Raw genomic sequence first — 23653 nt, forward strand, 5'->3', positions numbered from 1 at the left:
TTATTTTGTTTATGTACTTATTTTTTGGTGGCTGGTTAATTATTTTTGAGAGAGAGAGAGAGAGAGAGCACAAGGAGGGGCACAGAGAAAGGGAGACAGAATCCTAAGCAAGCTTTGCACTGTCAGCACAGAGCCTGACGTGCAGCTTGAACCCACAAACTATGAGATCATGAACTGAGCTGAAACCAAGAGTTGGATGCTTAACTGACTGAGCCACCCAGGCACCCCATCTTTATTGTATTTTAAATCAGAAAATTATTACATTTTTACTATACCAATGCAAACAACAGAGAGGTGACTACAGAATCCTGTCCCTCCCCTATGACAGCATGTGGAAATAACTATAATGTCCTGTTTCTCCTAGTACTGTAAAATCTAGGCTCCCCACAGTACTGTCTTCTTCTGCTGGCTTCATTTGCTCAGATATGGCTGGGCTCTTCCTTCTATACTTTATACAATGTACATAATATTGTACCTATTTTATTTCTTTTTCCATTTTAATATGTCTCTTCCCTTGCCAAATCACGATACTTTCAGAAAGTTTCTACCCCAAATTAACCTGATAGTTGAAAATTTAGCTTTATATTAATCTTTTTAAATAAGATTATTTATTTATTTTGAGAGAGAAAGAGAGAGAGCACGCAAGAGAGGGGCAGAAAGAGAGGGAGAGAGAGACTCCCAAGTAGGCTCAACGCTGTCAGCACAGAGTCCAACATCTGGCTCAGTCTCACAAGCCATGAGAACATGACCTGAGCCAAAATCAAGAGTCAACACATAATTAACTTAGCCACCCAGGTATCCCTAGCTTTATATTAATCTTGTTTTTTTGTTTGTTTGTTTGTTTTTATAAAGCTTGGCTGACTTAAATGTCCTTCCCTAGAACAATGCCTGCTTTAGAGTTCTTGACCAATAAAGTGAGAATAATAATACCACCATGGTAATCAGGTTGCTGTGAAGATTTGATCAAATTAGATATGCATTGTGACTCAGAAATGGTGGTTGGCTGTACTTCTTTTTTTTTTTTTATGTTTTATTTATTTCTGAGAGAGAGAGAGAGACAGCATGAACAAGGGAGGGTCAGAGAGAGAGAAAGAGAGATACAGAATCTGAAACAGGCTCCAGTCTCTGAGCTTTCAGCACAGAGCCCGACATGCAGCTCGAACCCATGAACTGTGAAATCATGACCTGAGCTGAAGTTGGATGCTTAACTGACTGAGCCACCCAGGTGCCCCTGGTTGGCTGTACTTCTATCTCCCTGCCAAGCTGAGAGAGTGAAAAGCGGTAGGGAGTGTTAGTTATCCTGGACCCTCACATGAGGTGTCCTGGAGAAGTGTGTTTTGGAGAGGAGGATTTGACATGATGGTTCTCTTTCTTTCCTCACAGTATATTCTTATATCCAAAGCCGGTTCTACAGATCCCCAGAAGTGATTCTAGGCCATCCCTACAACATGGCCATTGATATGTGGAGCCTGGGCTGCATCATGGCTGAGTTGTACACGGGCTACCCTCTGTTTCCTGGGGAGAATGAAGTGGAGCAGCTAGCCTGTATCATGGAGGTGAGGAGGAGGACTGAGGTCCCACAGGGTGGTTAGCTTATACTCTCAAACATGGGGCTGCATCAGACTCGGTGTAGGACAGTGGCCTGCATACTTCCTATTGCTGTTGGATGTTCCCTATAATATTTCTGGAATTACATGCCCTTCTGTACACTTTTGAGTTGGCATCTAACATTTTTATTAGAAATTTAAATATTGCAAAGGATGAAATTTTCCAGCATGTCATGAATAGTGACATTTTTATTTATTTATTTATTTATTTATTTATTTATTCATTCATTCATTCATTCATTCATTCATTCATCTGTCATTTAAAAAATTTTAATTCCAGTATAATTAACATATAGTGTTATATTAGTGTCAGGTGTACAGTGTAGTGATTCAACAATTTTGTTAGTCAGGGCTCATCATGTTAGGAGTACTCTTAATTCCCTTAACCTATTTCATCCATCCCCCTACCTACCTCCCCTCTGGTAACCATCAGTTTGTTCTCTATAGTTAAGAGTCTGTGGGTTTTTTTTTTTTTTTTGTCTCTGCTTTCTTTTTCATTTGTTTTGATTTTTAAATTCCAAGTATAAGTGAAATCATATGGTATTTGTCTTTCTCTGATTTATTTTACTTAGCGCTATACTCTCTAGCTCCATCTATGTTGTTGCAAATGGCAAGATTTCATTCCTTTTTATGGCTGAATAACATTCTATTACATATATATACCACCTCTTCTTTATCCATTCATTTATCAGTGGACGCTTGGGCTGTTTCCGTAATTTGGCTATTGTAAATAATGCTGCACTAAACAAAGGGGTGCATGTATCCCTTTGAATTAGTATTTTTGTATTCTTTGGGTAAATAACCAGTAGTGGAAATACTGGATCATGTGGTAATTCTATTGTGAATTTGTGGGGAATCTTCAAACTGTTTTCCACAGTGGCTGCACCATCTTACATTCCCACCAATAGTGCATGGGAGTTCCTTTTCCTCTACATCCTGGTTCACACTTATTGTTTATTGAGTTTTTTATTTTAGCCATTCTAACAGGTGTGTCTTCTAATTCACCTTTTCTCCTCTCTGCCTCTGCAATCTGTGATTGGATGCCTCAATTTTATTATGGATCTCATTTATAGCATTTTTTAATTCATCACAACTATTTTTAAGCTCCGTAGTCTGTAGCAATAGTTTCTCTGATGTCTTCCATGCCTTTTTCAAGCCCAGCGATTAATTTTATGACTATTGTTCCAAATTCTTGTTCAGTTATGTTGCTTATATCTGTTTTGAGCAGTTCTCTGTCATTTCTTCATGGAATTTCTTTAGAGGAGCGTTCTTCCATTTCGTCATTTTGGCTAGCTTTCTGTCTCTTGTTAGTTTTAAAAGCTTGTTATGCACTCTGCACTTGCGAGTACTGCTATATTAAAGAAGGCTCATTGACTGTCCAGGGCTTGTCCGTTCAGGAAGTGTTCTTTGAATGATCTCTTGATCTCTCTTGTTGAGACTTTGTTTATTTTATTTCCCTACTCATAGTGGTATTTGGGACTCTCCACCTTGTGTACTTTGGCGTGTTTCTTGAGGTAGCCCTGGAAAAGAAAACAGATGGACAAGCACACAGAGAACAAAGGCACACAAATGCACAGACAAATCCAACAAACATGTAAACTGAAAGGGAAAAAGAAAAAGAAAAAAAAGAAGTGGAAAAAAGAGGAAGGAGGAAAAGCAAATAATAAAAAGAAAAAAGAAGAAAAGAAAAAAGAAAAAAACCCAAAAGACAAAGGATGGTCTAAAAGCATAAAACCAGAATTCCCAGCTACAAATAAAGAGCAGGGTGTATGCAGTGCTGATGGAAGAACATATACAAAGAAATAAATGACAGGGTGGGGAGGAAGCGATATTGGAAGAGAAATGACCAGGCAAAGAGACTAAGAGGCTTAATTCAGAGAGAGAAAGAGGAGAATATGGTGGGAGGTGAGGAGAAAGAAACGAAGATAATGTTCCTCAGAGAAACTATATAGTCTTATTACTCAAGAGAGAGAGAGATAGAAAGGTAGTGGTGGAGGTGTAGAATATACATCTAGAGAATGGATTAAATGTGACTGTTTAAGCAAACCAGTGACCAGAGTGCCTAGTCCAGCACAGGCTGGGGGGGCGGGGAGGGGAGGGAGGAATATGAAGGAGACAAGGGAAAATATATCTGAATAGAAAGGGTTGATCACAGCAGTGTATCCATGTTAGTCTTGCCCTGGGCTCTAGTAAAAAAAAAAAAAAAAAAGCAGCTCTCTAGCAGGGATGGGTGTGGTTTGGCGTAGGTGGGTCTTAGCCTCCACTGCATCCCTGAGGTCCTGCCTTGGTGGTTGTAGGGAGAAAAATGGCAGCTCCCCAGTCCTTTCTCGAACTAAGCGTTGCAACTCACTCTTTTGGATTCCATCTCCCTGTGCCTCTGGAGTAGCCGAGGTGGGCCATGCTCTATGTCCCAAGCCACACCTCGTTTCCAGATCTTAGTCTGCACACCCCATTGACATCACCCAAAATATAAACCTGGGGATCCAGCCGAGCCAGAAGAGCGGTGGAGCAGGTGCACTGCTTCGCCTCCGGTCGAGCTGGCGAGCAGAGGAGCAGTTTCTCCTGGTGTCACCTGGAAGCAGTACGTCCCGCTCAAAGTCAGCTGCACAGCTGGAACTGGAAACTGTGTTCTTCTCCAGGGACAGGGACAGTTCCTTGAGCAGTTTCAGCCACTCTTTCTTTTCCCCTTGACTCACTGGACTCCCCGCAAAGGGGCTCCCTCCCCTCCCTCCGTGTCTCTGTAGCCGGCCTGTTTTTATCTTCCCCAGTTTGCATTCACACCGTAAGGTTTTCTCAGTGAACGCTGTCTCCTTTTCCTCCCAAACTCCTGGATTCTGTAAGGGTTCCTGTGGCTTCAGGTCTTCTCCGTTTGAGAGACGGGGTGAGTGAAATGTACGGAGCTCCCTACTTCTCTGCCATCTTGCCTCCTCCCCCTGAAAAAAGATATTTTGACTGTGAACAAAGATCTATCGAATTTCCCTGTTTGTTTTTTCTGTCTCTGTTTATTCTCTCTCTCTCTCTCTGTCCCCATATGTGTATGTGTGTGTGTATGTGTGTGTGTGTGTGTGTGTGTGTATGTACATACATGTTATTCTATTTAATTATCCGTCTGTCCATCCATCCATCCCCAAATTCTATTTTCTAGATTGTTTCAAAGTTAAAGGTGGTCAGAGGGATATACACATACCCTTGAGAATTATTAAACATAGTTTCATTTCATGGTTGAAACTAATAAGTATTAAAATAATTTAGGTAATTGGGGCACCTGGATGGCTCAGTCAGTTAAGTGCTTGACTCTTGATTTTCAGCTCAGGTCATGATCTTACAGTTGAGTTCAAGCTCCACATTGGGCTCTGTGCTGACATTGTGGAGCCTGCTTGGGTTTATCTCTCTCTCCCTCTTTCTCTGCCCCTCCCCTGGTCATGCTCCTCCCCCCTCCCTCAAAATAAATAAACATTAAAAAATAAAAAAATAATTGAGGTAATAATAACTATAAATGATATCTATGGTGGAATGAACACTGACCTGGGAATCGGTAAATCTGGAGTCTAGTCCTGGCTCTTTCTCCCACTTCTGGACCTCTGTAAAATGAGATGATCAGAGTACTTGGCTTCTGTGATTGACGATGGATGATTAAATGAATCATCCCTGAACCAATCCACTTCCAATACCAAGAAGAATTAGGAAAGTATGAGATCTGGATTGAGGTTCCCACTGTCCAGACTGATTCAGCTTCCTCCTAACCTGTCAGTGAGGCTGAGGAGGAGGAGGAGAAGGACAGGGTTGTGCATGAATAAGACTGGGAACCCAGCTGCAAGGATAGGTAGGTGACCCAGGGCTGAGGGTGACATTTGTAATTCCTCTATCTTTGTGCATCCTTATAGGCTTCAGTGGGTAAAGGTGAACAAGTAGGTTTATACTTTTCTTTTCAAGAAGATATTTTGTCAAATAGTAGGCTGATGCCCATCTGGTGATTTCCACCTCATTTTTCCTTCCTCCGTTCCCAGTGTTACGAGTTGGGATATGTCATTCCTTAATTCAAGGGTGGTCAGCATGTATACTGGTTTATTTATTCTGACAATGAGATCCGTCTTCCATCTAGAGTGGCCTACCTCTAGTTGGTGCTAATACTTATTTAGAATAACATGGCTAATATTGATCCTCAGGATACTGAAACAGCCCTAAATTAGGAGTCAGAAGACCCATGCTCGGGGCCTCTTTGCCACTGGCTTGAGGTTATCACTTAATATCCTCGGGTCCTTATCTATAGAAGCAAGGTTTGGCCAAAATCCCACCAGCTCTAATGTGTGACCCCACAAGAGTGAACCCACTGTATTGTACTTGTTGAAGGTGCTGGGCTTGCCGCCAACCCACTTCATTCAGACGGCCTCCAGGAGACAGACATTTTTTGGTAAGTCCTCAGGTCTAAATCTCTTCCTCCCATTGTGATGATGAGCTTTTACAGAACTTGAAGATATCTTCCATACTCTAAACCCCATTTAATGCTTTCCCTATGGCTCCATCCCAAAGGGCAAGTTGTGACTAGGAGTTTCTGTTAGAAAAGTAAAAAGATGCTGAGAAGTGGTACCAGAAAGCATGATGGAGGTGGGATGAGGAATTCACATTGCAAAGGAGGTCTTGGCATAAAAATAACCAGGTTCCTATTAAGAAAATCTAGCAACAGATCTCAAAACTTTGAAATATTATAATTATGTCCTCTCCTATAAAATTTTCTTATTCTTGCAAACAGCTTGCCCTTTCACACTATGTACTGCACAGGGAAATCAAAGAGCAGAAGCTTCTTTTCAAGAAGAGTGGGAAATTTCTTTGCTACATTATATAATTAATGGAGAATTATTCTTTCCTGCTGAAATTCTCTTAAATCCCCAGATCTTTACTATGCCAGGATCATTGAAACTTGGCTGTCAAATGGGTAAATAAAGGTTGTCACAACAGTTTGGCTGTGGGTATGTTGTAGCTTGCTAGTTACGTAGAGGACATCTGCCTAATTGCTGGAATTAAGCCTCATCCGTGGTCCCATGCTGTTTCCATGTTCTGGAATTTCTGACCCTAAGCCTTTCTACTTGACTGGTGCTGTACAAGGTGGACAGGTGGGTCAACAAGGTCCAACTGAGGCAGGGCTTCCAGGGTACTATGCACCAAAAAGATGAAGTCTTTTGGTGCTAATGGCTAATATCCTTTTAAAGTACCACAAGAACCTAAGGGATTTTTATGTTTAAAAAAAAAAAAAGCCATAGTTAAATGGAAGTTCAGCCATGTGGAGCAAAGCCAGATGTGAGGGAAAAGGGACTCCACAATTAGGGGCTCTGTGCCATCTGGAATGACATTTCTGACCAGCCATTCTCATCAGGTTAATTTACAGGCTTATATTGGCTGTGGAATCTCCATCACTCCTAGTGCTCTCACTTCTTGTTTCTACCCAAGAATGCCCCCAAAAATGAGGGGAGAGAAAATCCCTTACTTTCTTTCCATAACTTGCCCCATCAATAAAAAAGTTAAAAATACCCTAAATGAGGGATCCTTCTGGACTGAAAGGTTTTAGTCATGTTGGTGGTTAGTCAGTATACGCTGGTTCAATTATACGGGGGAGTTAAAATGTAGTCTCCTTCTGCATCATTTGGTAAAAAGCCACTGCCACAGCTACAGGCTCCCTGGCCCCCTTCCCAGGACTCATTGGATTCTATGATCCAGAAACTAAAGGTTTAAGGTCTGGCAAGTAGAGGGTCCTTCATGATCCTGTTTCAGTGACAAAGACGTCATCCTTTGTGATTGGTCAGTTCCATGCCATTCCAATGGTTAAATCTTTGAGATGTCACCTTGTAGTCACAGCCAGAACTTTGAAGACCTTCTCTTTGAGCACAGTCAGTGTCCTGGTTGCCTTAGAATAGTGCTCATGCACTAAAACTTTTTCTAGAGAGGTTTGATGGCTAGGTAGGAAGATCTGGCTGACTTGTTTGTATAATTTATACATAGACAAATGGAACTGGTCTTGTACCCCAAATATATTTTTCCTATCCACCATGTTTAATTTAGCCTTTTGGATTTCAAAGGATTTAGGGAAAGAAAAGTAGGGATATTGACATTCCCTCTTGCTAGACAAGGCATTGTAGGAAGGGTTACATCTTAAGCCCATAACACTGAACTCAGGATTGTATATTGTCGGGGGTACTAAAAAGAAAGTAATATAGGGCATAGTTAGAGGGTGTGGCTTGTAGAGTACTGGTTTTTTACCATCAGCACGAGGCTTTAAAATAATGACGTGTTTTTGGTAGCAACATCCATATGTCTTCACTTCCTGCATAAGAAAGGACTTTATTGGGACCTACATCCTCTTCAGTGTTTCCCAAACTTTATCTGATTATAAGAATCAGTTGGGGTAGGATGCCTGGGTGGCTCAGTCAGTTGAGCATCTAACTCTTGATTTCTGCTCAGGTCATGATCTCATGGTTCATGAGATTGAGCCCCACCTGAGGCACTTTGCTGGCAGCATGGGGTCTGCTTGGGATTCTCTCTTCCCTCTCTCTCTACGCCCAATAGCTCCCCAAAACAAACTTAAAAAAAAAAAAAAAGAAAAGAACCAGTTAAGAACTTGGCAAAATGCTAATTCCCATTGTCTTTCTGTATAACCTATGATATAGCAGATTTGAGGTGGAGCTCAAGAGTCTGTTTTTAATAATAGTTCTTTGTGATTCTTATAATAAGGTAAACTTGAGAAACGTTATGTTCACCTCAATTCTTGACTCTCTGTTCCCCAGATTTGGGCTGCCAACAGATCCTGAAACCCGAGCCACTTGTAGTTTATATGCTTGATTAGCAACAAAGTGATGTTGCCTCAAGAGTAGTAAGATACTTACATGCTCCAGGCAGCAAGAAGGAGATGGAGATAATAATTAAATATTGGGGAGTGTCCAAGAGATGAGAGAAGCTTGTACAGAAAAACAATTACATACTGACAGCTTTATGAGCTGTTATTTATAAGCCTGTGAGCCTGATTCTTCAGTCATTTGTTAAAAGGGCAACACAGGATCAAATGGGAGTAATGATGCCATAGTCAAAAAGGAACTGGGGTTTATATGAGTTCACAAGACCTATACCCTATGCAGTATCTCCAATTTATTTTTATGTCTGTAGATACACATATACCCATGTGTGTGTATACACACATATACACACTGTGGTCTCTTCTAGGAATTCAGTATAAGCAGATGTTCTTTAATTACAAAAGTAATAGAAAGGCTTCATTATACACCTTCTAGAATGCCCATCATGTGAACCCCACGGAGTTTTTGTGAGAATTCAGTTAATATGTAAATTACATGTACCTGTTCATATCCATCCATATGTAGATTTTCAAGGTATGAGCATAAGTGGTCGTCTTTTCTGAACATGCCCACCAGAGTATAGATGTTCAGATGAGTGTTCTTACCTTCAAAGCATTGCACAGAGCATTTTAGTGAAACCTCTGGAGCTGTCTTCAGGGCTTCTTTTCAGGCATGACAAATACTTTTGGTTAGGGTTTTATTCAGTGAAAAATGACTGAAGAGAGTCATTTCTAGGCTGTGTCTTAAGCAACAAACCAAGTTTGGCCGTTTCAATTTACAGACAAAATTTTGATGTGAACATAAAAAGTAATGAGATTGATTTGCTTGTGTACCTTGTAAATGAGTTTTGAAAGCAGATGATTGTCCTACAATAACTTCCTTGTTATACTTCAGGAGTATCCCAAATTCTCATTTTATTGAGTTAGTGGGAAAGGAGTGAGGGCATAGAAAATCCAAGAATAGACAACATCTTTTTTTGTTCAGAGCTGATATTTTTGTCACTTCAGATTTATTTTATTATTATTATTATATTATCATTATCATTATTATTTTACTTTGGTTAATATTAAACCATTGAAGCCATTTGATTTGGGGAGGAAGAGGAGGGCAGGAGGCTCAGAACATACTGGATAGTGGGGAGAATTGTTTGTAAAGGTTAACTGCATTCACTGGATACTCTACATGTGGTTCTTTCCACCTGACTGACACTGAGGGCATGCTTGTGTGTATGGGAGGGTGTGGTATTGGCCGGAGACAGAGCTGAACCACTCTAAGCAGCCGCATGGTTGAGTGAACAGCTGTGATGTGGCCAATGAATATTAACACCTGGAACTAAACACAGAATGTTGTATCTCTAAAGATTCCAAAGGTTTTCCTAAAAATATGACCAACAACAGGGGGAGGAAAAGATACCCGGATTCCAAGGATCTCACGATGGTGCTGAAAACCTACGACGCCAGCTTCCTGGACTTTCTCAGAAGGTGTTTGGTGTGAGTTTGTCAGGGTGTCTTTGCCTTTAGGTTTCCTCTTAGACACTGTTCTTTCCCACACATTTGCTGGTGGAAGTCTGGGACTGGGACGCAGTTATAAAAAATAATAATTAGTGATCATAGCGCTTGCGAATCTGTAGAATGCCTTCCCTCATCAGACTGCTCTCTTCCCTTCCTGTGTGATTAGGAGGGCAGATAATTTGCTTCACTGTGATATGTGGAGGCTGTGGCTCAAACAATGACTTGCCCTGGATTGCAGTGTGTGAGTAGAACTTGCCTTCGTGGCCTCAGACTGCCTGGAAGCAAGGTGTAGGCAAGTTGAAATAGCTTTTGCTTCATGAACTGAAGTCAATCTCCCCCATATTGTAACTGTTTACATACATACCCAGTGTACAGTCTCTGGTTCCCTCCCTATTCCTCTAGGATTTACAGCCTAAATCCTCTTTGTATTCAGGGATTAGGGAAGGGGTGATCTAGAAACCATTTATTTTGTTCAGCTTTTACAAACCGATATGCTTATTTTGACTCTTAGAAATTAGATTCTGTACTTCAGTCAAGTCACAGTAAAAAAACAACCAGTACAAAAAGCATTCTGAGCAGTGCCAAGTTTACAAGGTGTTTAGAACATGTTAGCTCTTGTCATTAATTTTTTTAATGTTTTATTTATTTCTGAGAGAGAGAGAGACAGCATGTGCAGGGGAGGGACAGAGAGAGAGGGAGATACCGAATCTGAAACAGGCCCCAGGCTCTGAGCTGTCAGCACAGAGCCCGATGCAGGGCTCGAACCCACGATGCAGGGCTCGAACCCACGAACCATGAGATCGTGACCTGAGCCGAAGTAGTACGCTCAATCAACTGAACCACCCAGGCGCCCCAGCTCTTGTAATTATTTTAAAAGATTTTTCAAGTGTGTTTCCACCGAATGGCAAATAGATTAGCTACATATTTGATAAGTCATTGTCTCTCTCTGGGCCTCAGTCTCCTTTTCTGTATAATAGGGGCATTCCTAAGGTGCCTTCTAGTTATATCAGTCCTACAATTGTTCAGCATTTTTAGAGATCGTAGGTTTGTGGTCTCTCATTCTTCCAGTGAGATAGAGTTGTTTTAGCAAAATACTTTTCTGGCATTTGTGCACTAGCTCAGAGGATAAGCCATCAAGTACTTCTGAAGGTTTTCCCATTTGAGGGTCATGCTACTCATCTGGAGAATGGAGATGGAGAAGGATCCTGTACTCCCTCATTATCTCCATGTCCACACCCACCGCCAGCTTCTTGCTGAGGCTATAAAATGAATGTGCTTTAACAAATGACAGAAACCCACTACTGAGACGGAGGTGAATTATCCAGAAACCCCAGCCATCCAGAACACAGCTCAGAACCAAGAAAGAAATTATTTTCTTATTTAGAGCAAAGGGCTGGTTGCTCACAACATGTAAGGAACAGTCATGCTAATGGGACCTATTATCTGATCATTCTTTTTTTTTTTTAACTAATTAGCAAATTTTTGGAATGAGAGACTAGAGGTTTTGAGTCAAATTTAATAGAGGTAAATGTAAAGTCCTGTGGGGAGTTCTAGCTTAACAGCAATTCATTTGAAAAAGAACTGGGAGCTTGAGTTTTTTGTGAGCTTGATGAGTCTACAACATTAATGCCATCTCCCTGCAGTTAGAAGGTATTCCCAGCATGGTGGGTACCAGTAAGACGACAGCTGGAATTTCCTATGCAGGAAGGTGGCAGCCATATCATATGAGCAACACTTAGTGGCAATGTAAATGTTTTCGGATAGTTGGAGGATTGTCATCATAAAAGACAGATGAGTTGTCCCATTCTCTGTACAGTAGCCCCTTTACCCATGGTTTCACTTTCCATGGTTTCCGTTACTCGCAGTCAACTGTGGTCCAGAAGCAGATGATGATCCTCCTTCTGACGTCTCGTCAGAAGGTCATTAGTAGCCTAGCACTACATCACACTGCCTGTGTCATTCACCTCACTTCATCCCATCACATAGGCATTTTATCATCTCACATCATAAGGAGGGTGAGTACAGCACTAGAAGATGTTTTTTAGAGGAAGAGGCCACATTCACATAATTTTTCTGACAGTAAATTATAATTCATTTTATTATTAGTTATTGTTGTGAATCAATTCCTGTGCCTAATTTATAAATTAGTTTTATCATAGGTATGTGTATAGGAAAACACATAGTATATATAGATTTTTGGGCTGTCTGCAGTTTCAGGCATCCACTGGGGATGGAAGTTATTACCCCATGGAGAAGGTGGGACTATTGTAATGTTAGTGAGTAGAATTAGAACCTGGGTCTGTTTATTAGTGTGCAGGTTCCTGGGAAGTGTGAATTTAGGCTCAATAAAAATGAAGAATTTTTAAAGAATTAGTTTTATCAATATGGGAATAGCTAATTATGTAAGTGCCTTGTCACTAAAAATACTCAAGAACAGGAAGATGATTCCGCATTGAAGGTTCTATCAGATGCCTTGTCACTGCACTGGAAGTTTGACTAGATTATACCCAAATCTCCTTATAATCTTAATATTCTAGCATTCTACAATGTTCTATGTGATACATTTGAAGTCCCAAATTTTGGGAATTAAAATTGAGCATCTCTTTGTTTTGATCTTAGTTTACGGAACCCTAACTCCCAGTGGTTAAGATTTTCTATAATATTTTGTGAGGCAATCTCCAAGAACTCTAGAAGATTTGGGCTCTCATGTATTCCCTGGTTTGTCATGTAAATTTCCTAAAAAGATTATTTTCATAGTTGTTTCCAAGTACTTTTATATGTAATCTTTGTTCTATGATATCTTTGAGTTATAACAAAGCTTAGAATGGTTAAGAATGAACTATTTTTATTATACCTTATTTAGATTCCTTGTTGGGGTCTTTTAAAATGTTTTCAATATTATAAAAGGAAGCAAAACAATAATCCATGCTGGGCTTTGTTGGTATATAGATGGGAACCTTCTCTTCGCATGACCCCTGACCAGGCCCTCAAGCATGCTTGGATTCATGAGCCACGGAATCTCAAATCACGTTCTAGGCCCCAGACCCTGAGAACACCCAGAACACCCAGTTTCTGTTTCCCCTCTGAGGCTTGGAAGGACAAGGTTCAAGGGCATCATCACTTGGGCAAAAAAGGTACAGTCAGTCCTCTTCCCATAGTCCTCTTCCCATAATCCAGGGATTGGGTACCTCTGGAGGATTGCATGTCAATTTCCCTGAACTCCACCTTGGATAGTTAGTCTACTACATCACTAGGAGCCTGCCATTTCTCACTTTTGAGATATAACCTCTTTCAGGAGACTTGCCTCTCGCTGGATTTGCCCTTTTTTTGCCCCAGTATCATTAGGATTTTCCATTTTTCTCCTGTCTTCAATTCTTTTCTCTTCCTTTCCTTTTCTTTCACTGCATCCTCCTCTGGCTGGCCTGTAATTACCTTCTGAATTTTTATCAGACTGATTATGGCATTATGCAGACATCTTTTATATGCAATATATCCTCATGGTTATGTACATTGTCCCTGGGGTCAGGTTGCCTGAGATTAATTCTGGTTCTACCATTTATCAAATGTGGGCCCTTAGGCAACTGGGTTAGCCTATGTCTCAGTTTCTTCATTTAGGAGAATAAGAATAATGCCTATTCTCTATGGTTGCGAAAAGGATCAAAGAAATTAATAAATGTAAAGTGCTTAGAATAATGCCAGACACACAGAATGTGCTTCACAAATGAATTGTTTTTATATTATTACACCCAGGTTTTTCCCAAATTGATTTCTGGTCTAATAGACAGAATACAATTCACATTTGAACACTGTTCCTTCTGTCTTCTCTCTTCTTTGGCAGAGGTGACCATCAAAGATGAGACCATAGACAAAATAAAAGGTGGCATCACTCAGCAGGTTCAGTATTCAGGTGACCAGCAGGCCATTCTCCAGCACGCATCTGAAGTTGTCCAGCTGCCTCAGCTAACAGAAGCTTCCAAAAAGCCGGAGGCTGTTGTTGAACCAGAGGAGTCCAAGACCTCCCCAGGGCATCAAAGTAAAAACTCTTCATCCAAGAACATGAATATTTTACCACCTATTGTATGACCTTTGCTGAAGGTGTGTCCTGTTCCTTTCCACCAGTGATTTTTATTAGAGACAGCACTTATATTGTACCATATTACAGATTGTTGTTTTTTTTAATGCATAAAGGTTTGTTTTTAAACTTTATTCATATGGCTAGTTAAGCATGATTCCTATTATGATAGATAGGAGAGAATGTCCCTGCACCTACACTCCATTCTCATGCCCTCAATCAGATAAACAATGTATGTATATGGGGGGGAGGAGTAAGTACTCAATGTTATAGCATCACTAATAGAACTCTAAATAAAAGAATTTTTTTTCCTTTCCTCCCAACACAGCTAGCCTGATAGAATTCTTATTAGTTTGAATTCAGATACTAACTAGTTTAAGCAACAAAGGACATTTATTGGCTCATGTAATTGGGGAATCAGGAGGGGTAAGTGTAATTTCAGGCATAGCAATCTAAAAATTCAGACAAGGTCATAGGGCTCAGACTCCCTCTCCACTATTAGTCTTGCTTCTTTTTGTGGTTTTCATTCTAAAGACAAGCTCTGCCCAGATGTTAAGGTGACCACCATTATCCAGTAAAAAGATGCATTGCTGGCATCAGAAATTATTGGATTTGAACCAAGCACTACGTCTGAGATATGGGGATCCTGTGATTGGCCAGTCTGGGTCACAAGCCTATACTGTGATGGTGGTAGTACCATGACTGATGCTTCTCTAGGACCATGGAGTAGAGGACAGAATATTCTGAAAGGAAGTTGAGTAAATAACAGGATATGTTTGCTCACCCACCATCCTCAAAAAATCCTTATCTACACGAATAATCTCCATATGATTGTAATTATAGAACAGATACAATTTTACAAAAAAAGTTCTTAAGATTATAAACTCATAAACAATATAGAAAGATATCTGGGCTTATAGTTTTCATATTAATCACTGTGTCTTATTCCATGAAGGGAGATACCGTTCACTCCATAAAGGTGAAACAGAATGAGATAGCAGAGGGTCAAAAGAAAATAGGAAAGATAAATATTCCAGGGGTTGACAGAGTTGAATAGAGCCCCCAGGAGATGGCATTAATACAGAAATTAGGAACCAAAGGAGAAAGTTTCCTAAATGCCTCTTAGGTGGGTGGTAAAAATCAAAGAAGTGTCCTAACAGGTGACTTGTCCCAGGTCCTATAGCCAGAAAACTCTAGAACTGGCAATAGAACTCAGGTCTTCTGGACTTTTTGAAAATATAATTTATTGTAAAAATGGCTTACATACAACACCCAGTGCTCATCCCAACAAATGCCCTCCTTGGGTCAAGACTTGGAAGCCAAGTCCTCCATATCATAATGAGAATGATTCAGGTTAAACAGAAGATATTTTGTGATTTGCATGATTATAAAGGCTAAATAGTCTTAGGGAACATTTTAAGGCCAGGGATCTGCAAGTCGTAACACAGACAGGATACATAGAAACACCTTAGCAGGGCCTCTCAGTCCAGCACTATTTTTCTTCTTGTTTTCCATCTGATTTTTTAATTCCTGAAATTTCTTGATCTTATTGTCCCATTGGATCCCAAGGAAAGCAAACACCTGGAGTCCTTTAATTGTAATTTTTTTTTTAATTTTGTGTCCTTGCTTGCATGGACAGGAAAATCTGCAAAATCCAATGACTAGCATAAGATGACGTGTCTTTGATGTGAGTGGTATGAAGATAACGTTAGGGCTCTGTAAGGATATGGAGAGGGGAGCTGTGGAAGTAAGAAGGGAGGGGGAGAAGGGTGGGCGCCTATCACAGGTTCACCATCAGCCAGTCCAGCAGCTGCAGCCGTGTAACATTTCCCACAGCCTCGTCCAGCTGTCGCTCTTTCTCATAGCGCAGCACTGACTGGAGGACCTCACCTACACTGCGTCCTTTGTCCACAGCAGCAGCCGAAAGTTGAAGTAGCTGTGGAAAGGAAAGAAAGCGGTAGTGTAGGGGCAGAGCATCCCAGGGCAGGCCCAGCAAGGCTAGAACAAAGAGGTTGGGCAAACCTTGGAAAACTTCGGAAGAAGGGGCTCCAATGAGATGCTGAGACTCCCATAATTGGAAAGAAGAGATGTTAGCATCCACCTGTCCATCATACGGAAAATACGATTTTCCACTAAGACTAAATCTTGCTGCCTCCAGTAGGTATTTGGTCAATGGTGGTCTTATTTTCTAAGAATTTTATAAGCATCATAAAACAGTCTTCCATCATTGTCCTAAGACCAACAAGGGCAGAGGTGAAATAGCCAGAGGACAAACGGACATGTTGCTTTCCATGCCTGACAGGAGAGTAGCTCAGAGATCCATTCAGCCCCCATGAAGATGTGGCCCAGAGAGATGGAGAGACTTGTCAGTAATACAGTGCTAGAAATAAGCAGAGGCAACATGCACACCCAGGTCTATGAACCCCATGGTTAGCTCTCTTTCTAAACTCAAAATGAGAAAAATTAGCCAAAGCATAATTCTGACTATACGAACCACAGTACATTGCCATTCATCTAAAGTAACCAGATTTTTGGGCACCTGGGTGGCTCAGTTGTTAAGTGTCTGACTCTCGGTTTTGGCTCAGGTCATGATCTCACGGCTTCTTCATGGGTCCAAGTCCCACATCAGGCTCTGTGCTGGCAGTGTGGAGCTTGCTTGAGATTCTCTCTGCCCCTCCCCCACTTGCACTGTCTCTGTCTCTCTCAAAATAAATAAACTTAAAAAAATAAAGTAACCAGATTTTTATTTTGTGTATTCTGCATCTGACTCTGAGAAAGAGTTAAAAGGAAAAACAAAACAAAACAAAATGGGCCAAATATCAGGAGCTTTTCCAAAGGGGAAAATTTCCATGAGAGAAACTAAAATAATATATGGATATTCTTAAAACAAATGAAAGGACCAAAGGTCCCTTTAGAACTAAAAAACATAGGGGTGCCTGGGTGGCTCAGTAGGTTAAGTGTCTGACTTCGGCTCAGGTCATGATCTCACGGTTTGTGGGTTCAAGCCCCACGTCAGGCTCTGTGCTGACAGCTAGCTCAGAGCCTGGAGCCTGCTTTGGATTCTGTGTCTCCCTCTCTCTCTGACCCTCCCTGGCTCAAGCTGCTCCTCTCTCTCATTAAACATTTTAAAAATTTTTAAAAAAGAGAAAAAAAAGAACTAAAAAACATAAAATCCAAAGGAAAACTTGTCAGATGGGCTAAATTGAATAAAGATGAGAGAGAAAAGTCAGTAAACTTAAAGATGGATTCATAGAAATAAACCACATTGAACAACATAAGAGATGGATTAAACTTTCTTCAATAAAACCTCTTTGAAAAAATAAAAAGAGCTCAGGGGCCTGTGAAATGATGCCAAAGGTCTTACATTTATGTTATTAGAATTCCAAGAGAGGAGAAAAGAGTGTTGCAGAAAAAATGCTGAAAGAAATAATGGATGAAAGTTTCCTCAACTTGCCAAGAGCTATATGTGACAAATTCAAAAAGCTCAGTGAGCCTAAAATAAGAGAAACCCAATGAAATTCACTTTAGAATAAAAGAAAAATAAAAATCTGAAAGCAGTTAGAGAAACTGCTGCATTATTTTTAAGAGAATAATTCAAATGACAGCATATTTTGGTCAAAAACCAAAAAGGTCAGAAGGAAATGGCACAACAGTTTTAAGCACTAAAAAGAACTGCTAAATTAGAATCCTGTATCAAAAATTATACTTCAGGAATAAGGCCAAAAAAGGTTTATTTATTTGAGAGAGAGAGAGAAACCCAAGCAGGCTCCACCCTGTCAGTACAGAGCCTCATGTGGGGCTGGATCCCACGAATTGTGAGATCATGACCTGAGCTAAAAACAAGAGTTGGATGTTTCACCAACTGAGCCACCCCGGTGCCCTCCAAAAATATATTTCAGATTAAATAAAACTAAAAGAGGGGCGTCTGGGTGGCTCAATTGGTTAAGCATCCTACTTTGGCACAGCTCATGATCTTGAGGTTCGTGGGTTTGAGCCCCGTGTCAGGCTCTGTGCTGACAGCTCATAGCCTGAAGCCTGCTTTGGTTCTGTGTCTCCCTCTCTCTCTGCCCCTCCCCCACTCACACTCTTGTCTCTTTTGCTCAAAAATAAATAAAACATTTAAAAAAATTTTTAAAGAAAACAAAAAGAAGTCATTGCCAGAAAATGTGTTCTAATTCTTCAGGCGGAAGGAAAATTATGTCAGAAGGAAACTGGGAACATCAGGAAATGAATGACAAACAACAGGAACGATAAAAATCTCAATAATAAATTTTCTCAGTTCTTTAAAGTACTGGCATACCTTGAAGATACTGTGGGTTCAGTTTGAGACCACCATAATAAAGTGATATCACAATAAAGTGAGTCAAATTTTTTTGGTTTCCCAATGTATATAATAGTATGTTTATACTCTTAAGTATGCAATAGCGTATGTCCAGAAAACAATACAAATGTCAACCATTATCTGAGTTTTCAGTGAGTTTTTTATCATGATTACAGATCACCATAACAAATATAATAATGAAAAAGTTTGAAATATTGTGAGAATTACCCAAACGAGACATAGACACGCAGCGTGAGCAAATACTGTTGGGAAAATGGCCCCAACAGACTTGTGTAAAGTAGTAAGATTTCTACACCACAGTTTAAGTGGCAACTATTGATTCTACATAGACTCTAAAAAGTATGTATACTGTAATCCTTAGGGAAACTACTTAAAAAGCAACACAGAGGTATAGTCAAAAACACAATAAATTAAAACAATACTAAAAAAGATAATCCAAAGGCAGCAACAAATGGAGAAAAAAGAGATAAATTAGAACATTAGACCCAAATCTAAAGATATCAATAATTAGGCTAAATGTAAATGATGTAAACACACCAATTGTCAGAATGGATTAAAAAAAACATGAGCAGACTGTATGTTACCTACAAAAAGCTCTCTTCAAATGATATAGGTAAGTTAAAAGTAAAAATATGGGAAAAAATGTATCATTGAAACATCAATTGAAAAAAAGCTAGAACCTCAACATTTATGGTCAAGTAATTGTTTATAAAGGGTAAAGATAATTCAAAAGGGCCAGCAAATGGAAAAGAAAGAGGCCAAATTTCTTTTCAACAAATGATGCTGAGACAACTCATATCCACATGCAACAAGTGAATTTCGACAACTACCTCACACATGAACTCAACATGGATCACAGACCTAAAAATAAGCTCTGAAATCATCAAAGAAAACAAAGGAGAAAATCTTCATGACTTGGGTGAGGTGGGGGTTTCTCAATCTGGTCCTATTTACCTGATTGGCTAGGTAATTCTGTGTTGTGGGCTGTCCTGTGCATTCTAGGATGTTTAGCAGCATCCCTGGCCTCTTCCACTAGACCCAAGTAGCAACTCCCTCTCAGCTGATAACACAACAAAATATATCTCTAGACATTGCCAAATGTCCCCTGGAGGCAAAACTGCCTCCACTTGAGAACCAATGGGTTAGGCAAGGATTTATTAGATATAAACATCAAAAAGCACAAGCAATAAAGGCAAAAAATGATAAATTAGATTTTATCATTGAAAACTTTTGCTCTTCAAAAGACTCCACTGAGTAAGAAGACAAAGGTAGACTGAGAGAAAATATGTGCAGATCATATATATCTGATAAAGGACATGTATCCAGAATATATAAGGAATATCCTATAACTTGATTAAGGAGAAAACAACCCAGACAAAATACGGGCAAAAGAGGGGCACCTTGGTGGTTCAATTGGCTAAGTGTCCAACTTCAGCTCAGGTCATGATCTCATGGTTCATGAGTTCAAGCCCTGCATCAGGCTCTGCTCGGAGCCTGCTTAGGGTTCTCTGTCTCCCCCTCTCTCTCTGCCCCTCTCCTCCTTGTGCTCTCTCTCTCTCAAAAATAAACAAACATTAACAAAAATATATGAGCAAAAGATTAGCACCAACAACTCACCAAAGAATATACATGAATGACTAATGAGCACATAAAATGATGTTTAACATTCTTAGTCATTTCAATGTATGTCTATCAAATTAAACTACTTTAACAGAAAAAAGAATAATGTTGACTAAAATATGGAGAAAATGAAACCCACATACATGACTGGTGGGAATGTAAAATGGTACAGCTATCTTGGAAAGCAGTTTGGCAGTTTCTTAAGAATTAGGCTAACCATAAGATGTAGCAATCCCTGTCCTTCTTGCCCAAGAGAAATGAGAGTGTTTGTCCACACAAAGACTTGTGAGTATTCATAATAGTGTTATTCATAATAGCAAAAAAGTGAAAACAATCCAAATGTCCAGTAGCTAATGCATGGATAAGCAAAATGCATGACATATATCCATTTCAGGAAATTCAACAATAAAAAGAAATGAACTACTGATATATACTACAACATGGATAATATTAGCATCAAAAATATTATGCTTAGTGTAAAGATGTGTAGATGTAAAAGATTGCAAATGTTATGGCTCCATTATATAAAATGAAAGAAAGGTAAATCTATGATGATGGAAAACAGATAAATGGTTGCATGTAGCTGGGGGACAGAAACAAATGTACTCTAGAAAGTTCTGAGAGAAATAAGTCTTTAGTCCCTAGATTTATCAGATATTAAAACACATTACCGAATAGCAGTGATTAAAACAGTATGCTAGTAAAATACTAGGAATGGACAAACAATTCAATGGAACAGAACAGAAATTAATTAATCTTTGACAAAGCAGGAAAGAGTATCCAATGGAAAAAAGACAGCCTCTTTAACAGATGGTACGGGGAGAACTGGACAGCAACATGTAAAAGAATGAAACTAGATCACTTTCTCACACCATACACAAAAATAAACTCAAAATGGATAAAGGACCTGAATGTGAGACAGGAAACCACCACCAAAACCTTAGAGGAGAAAATAGGCAACAACCTCTTTGGTCTCAGCCACAAGTGATTTCTTGCTCGACATGTCTCTGAAGGCAAAGGAAATAAAAGCAAAAATGAACTATTGGGACCTAATCAAGAAAAAAAGCTTTTCTTTTCTTTCTTTTTTTTTTTTTGCACTGCAAAGGAAACGATCAACAAAACTAAAAGGCAACTGACAGAATGGGAGAAGATATTTGCAAATGAATATCAGATAAAGGGTTAGTATCCAAAATCTATAAAGAACTTACCAACCTCAATACTCAAAAAACAAATATCCTGGTGAAGAAATGGGCAGAAGACATGAATAGACACTTTTCCAAAGAAGACATTCTGATGGCTAACAGACACACGAAAAGATGCTCAACATCACTCATCATCAGGGAAATACAAATCAAAACCACATTGAGATACCACCTCACACCAGTCAGAGTGGTTAAAATTAACAGCTCAGGAAACAACAGATAATTGGCAAGGATTGGAGAAATGGGAACCCACTTGCACTGCTGGTAGGAATGGAAACTGGTGCAGTCGCTCTGGAAAAGACTGTGGAGGTTCCTCATAAAATTAAAAATAGAACTACCCTACAACCCAGCTATAGTACTACTAGGAATTTATTCAAAGGATACAGGAGTGCTGATTCATTGGGGCACATGTACTCCAATATACATAGCAGTGATTTCAACAATAGCCAGATTGTTGGGAAAAGCCCAAATGTCCATCAACTGATGAATGGATAATGAAAATGTGGTAAATAAATAAATAAACATATACATATATGGAGATAAGTATATATATATATATATATGCTTATATATCTGTTATTTATTTATTTATTTATATAAATAAACACACACATATATAAAATGACATCCTGACATTTGCAATAGCATGGACGTAACTGGAGGGTATTATGCTAAGTGAAATAGGTCAGTCAGAGAAAGACAGATATCATAAATTTTTACTCATATGTGGAACTTGAGAAACTTAATAGAAGACAATGGGAAAAAGTAGTTTCAAACAGAGAGGGGTAAGCCCATAAGAGACTCTTAAATACAGAGAACAATCTGGGGTTGATTTTGGGGTGGGGGAGAGGGAGAAATGGGTGATGGGCATTGAGGAGGGCACTTGTTGGTACGAGGACTGGGTGTTGTCTGTAAGAGATGAGTCATGGGATTCTTCCCCCAAAATCAAGAGAACACTTTACATTGAATGTTGGCTAAATTGACAGTAATTTATATTAAAAAAGAACAAATCAGGCTACTTAGAAAATCACCAAGATCTAGGAAAAAAACAAAAGCTAGGGTACAGCTGAATAAGAACTTTCATCTCCTACACAAGGTCATTCCTTCAAGACTGGGAAAGATTGCTGTTTCACCTAATACATAGAAACAAACAGAGAGTTAAACAAGAGGAGAAGACAGAGGGATATGTTCCAAACAAAAGAATAAGACAAACCGCAACAACAACAAAAAAAGATCTTAATGAAATGGAGATAAGTAATCTACCTGATAAAGAGTTCAAAATAGTGGTCATAAAGATGCTCACCAAACTCAGGGGAAGATGGGTAAACATGGTGAGAACTTCAATAATGAGATGGAAAAGATAAGAAAGTACCAGACGGAAGTCTCATATCTAAAGAATGCAATAGTTAAACTGAAAAATGCACTAAAGGGTTTCAACAGAAGACTAGATGAAGTAGAAGAACAGATCAGTGACCCAGAAGATAGCAGTGGAAGTGACCCAATTAGAGGAGCAAAAAGAAAAAATAATTTCTTTTTGTAGGACAACATTAAGCAGAGTAATATCTGCATTATAGGAGCCCAGAAGAGAGAGAAAACAGTAGAAAATTTATTTGAAGAAATAATGGCTAAAAATTTTCCTAACCTGGGGAAACAGACATTCAACTTCAGGAAGTAATGAAAGTTCCACAAAAAATAAACCCAAAGAGATTATTTAATTTATAATTATGATGTCAAATGTTAAAGATAAGAAGAGAATATTAAAAGCAGCAAGAGAAATACAACTTGTCATATAGAAGGGAGCCCCCATAAGACTGTCAGTAGATTTTTCAGCAAAAATTTTGTAGGCCAGAAGGGAGTGGTATGATATATTCAAAGGGCTAGGGAACAAAAATCTTCCAATGGAGAAGACTCTACTGGCAAGGTTATCAATCAAAATTGAAGTAGAGATAAAGAATTTCCCAGAAAAGCAAAAACTAAAGAAGTCCATTACTACTAAACTACCTTATAAGAAATGTTAAAGGAACTTCTTTAAGCTAAAAATAAAAAGCACTAACTAGTAACAAGAAAACACATGAAAGTAAAAATCTCTTTGGTAAATGCAAATGTTAGTAAAAGTAGTGAATTAGCCACTTATAAAGCTAATACAAAGGCTAAAAGACATAAGTAGCAAAATTCAGTGTAACAGTTAAGGGATATACAAAATAAAAATATGTAAAATAGGACATTACAAAAACAAAACATAGTGGGGGAGGGGGGGATGGGCCTGGAGGAGGACACTTGTGGGGATGAGCACTGAGTGTTATGTGGAAACTAATTTGACAATAAACTATTTGTAAAAAAAAATTTTTAAAAATTAAAAAAATGTATAAAAAATAAAAAACAAAACAAAACAAAACAAAACATGGGGGTGTATGTAAAAATGTAGAATTTTTTAAATGTGCTCAAATTTAAAATGCT

At 39.2% G+C, this 23653-nt stretch overlaps 2 protein-coding genes across 12 annotated transcripts in view; one reads left to right on the forward strand and one right to left on the reverse strand.

The window, feature by feature from the left end:
* Positions 1–14044, forward strand: part of DYRK4 (dual specificity tyrosine phosphorylation regulated kinase 4) — a 56393-nt gene extending 42349 nt beyond the window's left edge. For 6 of the 7 annotated variants that reach the window (XM_039255768.1, XM_039255771.1, XM_039255773.1 and 3 more), the window contains 5 exons: positions 1384–1556; positions 5958–6018; positions 9810–9939; positions 12910–13094; positions 13799–14044. In XM_039255768.1, coding sequence (XP_039111699.1) covers positions 1384–1556; positions 5958–6018; positions 9810–9939; positions 12910–13094; positions 13799–14043 — 794 coding nt within the window. In that variant the 3' untranslated portion in view covers position 14044. The remainder of the gene's footprint in view (positions 1–1383; positions 1557–5957; positions 6019–9809; positions 9940–12909; positions 13095–13798) is intronic. The other variant, XM_039255769.1, reaches the window with a different exon arrangement.
* A 1194-nt stretch (positions 14045–15238) lies between these two features.
* AKAP3 (A-kinase anchoring protein 3) overlaps positions 15239–23653 on the reverse strand; it is a 33392-nt gene continuing 24977 nt past the window's right edge. For all 5 annotated transcript variants that reach the window (XM_039255759.1, XM_039255762.1, XM_039255758.1 and 2 more), the window contains one exon: positions 15239–15968. In XM_039255759.1, the coding sequence (XP_039111690.1) occupies positions 15813–15968 (156 nt within the window). In that variant the 3' untranslated portion in view covers positions 15239–15812. The remainder of the gene's footprint in view (positions 15969–23653) is intronic.

The sequence above is a fragment of the Hyaena hyaena genome, unplaced genomic scaffold (genome assembly GCF_003009895.1).
Source record: "Hyaena hyaena isolate Hyena2069 unplaced genomic scaffold, ASM300989v1 scaffold_547, whole genome shotgun sequence".
In the NCBI taxonomy this organism is placed as follows: Eukaryota; Metazoa; Chordata; class Mammalia; order Carnivora; family Hyaenidae; genus Hyaena; species Hyaena hyaena.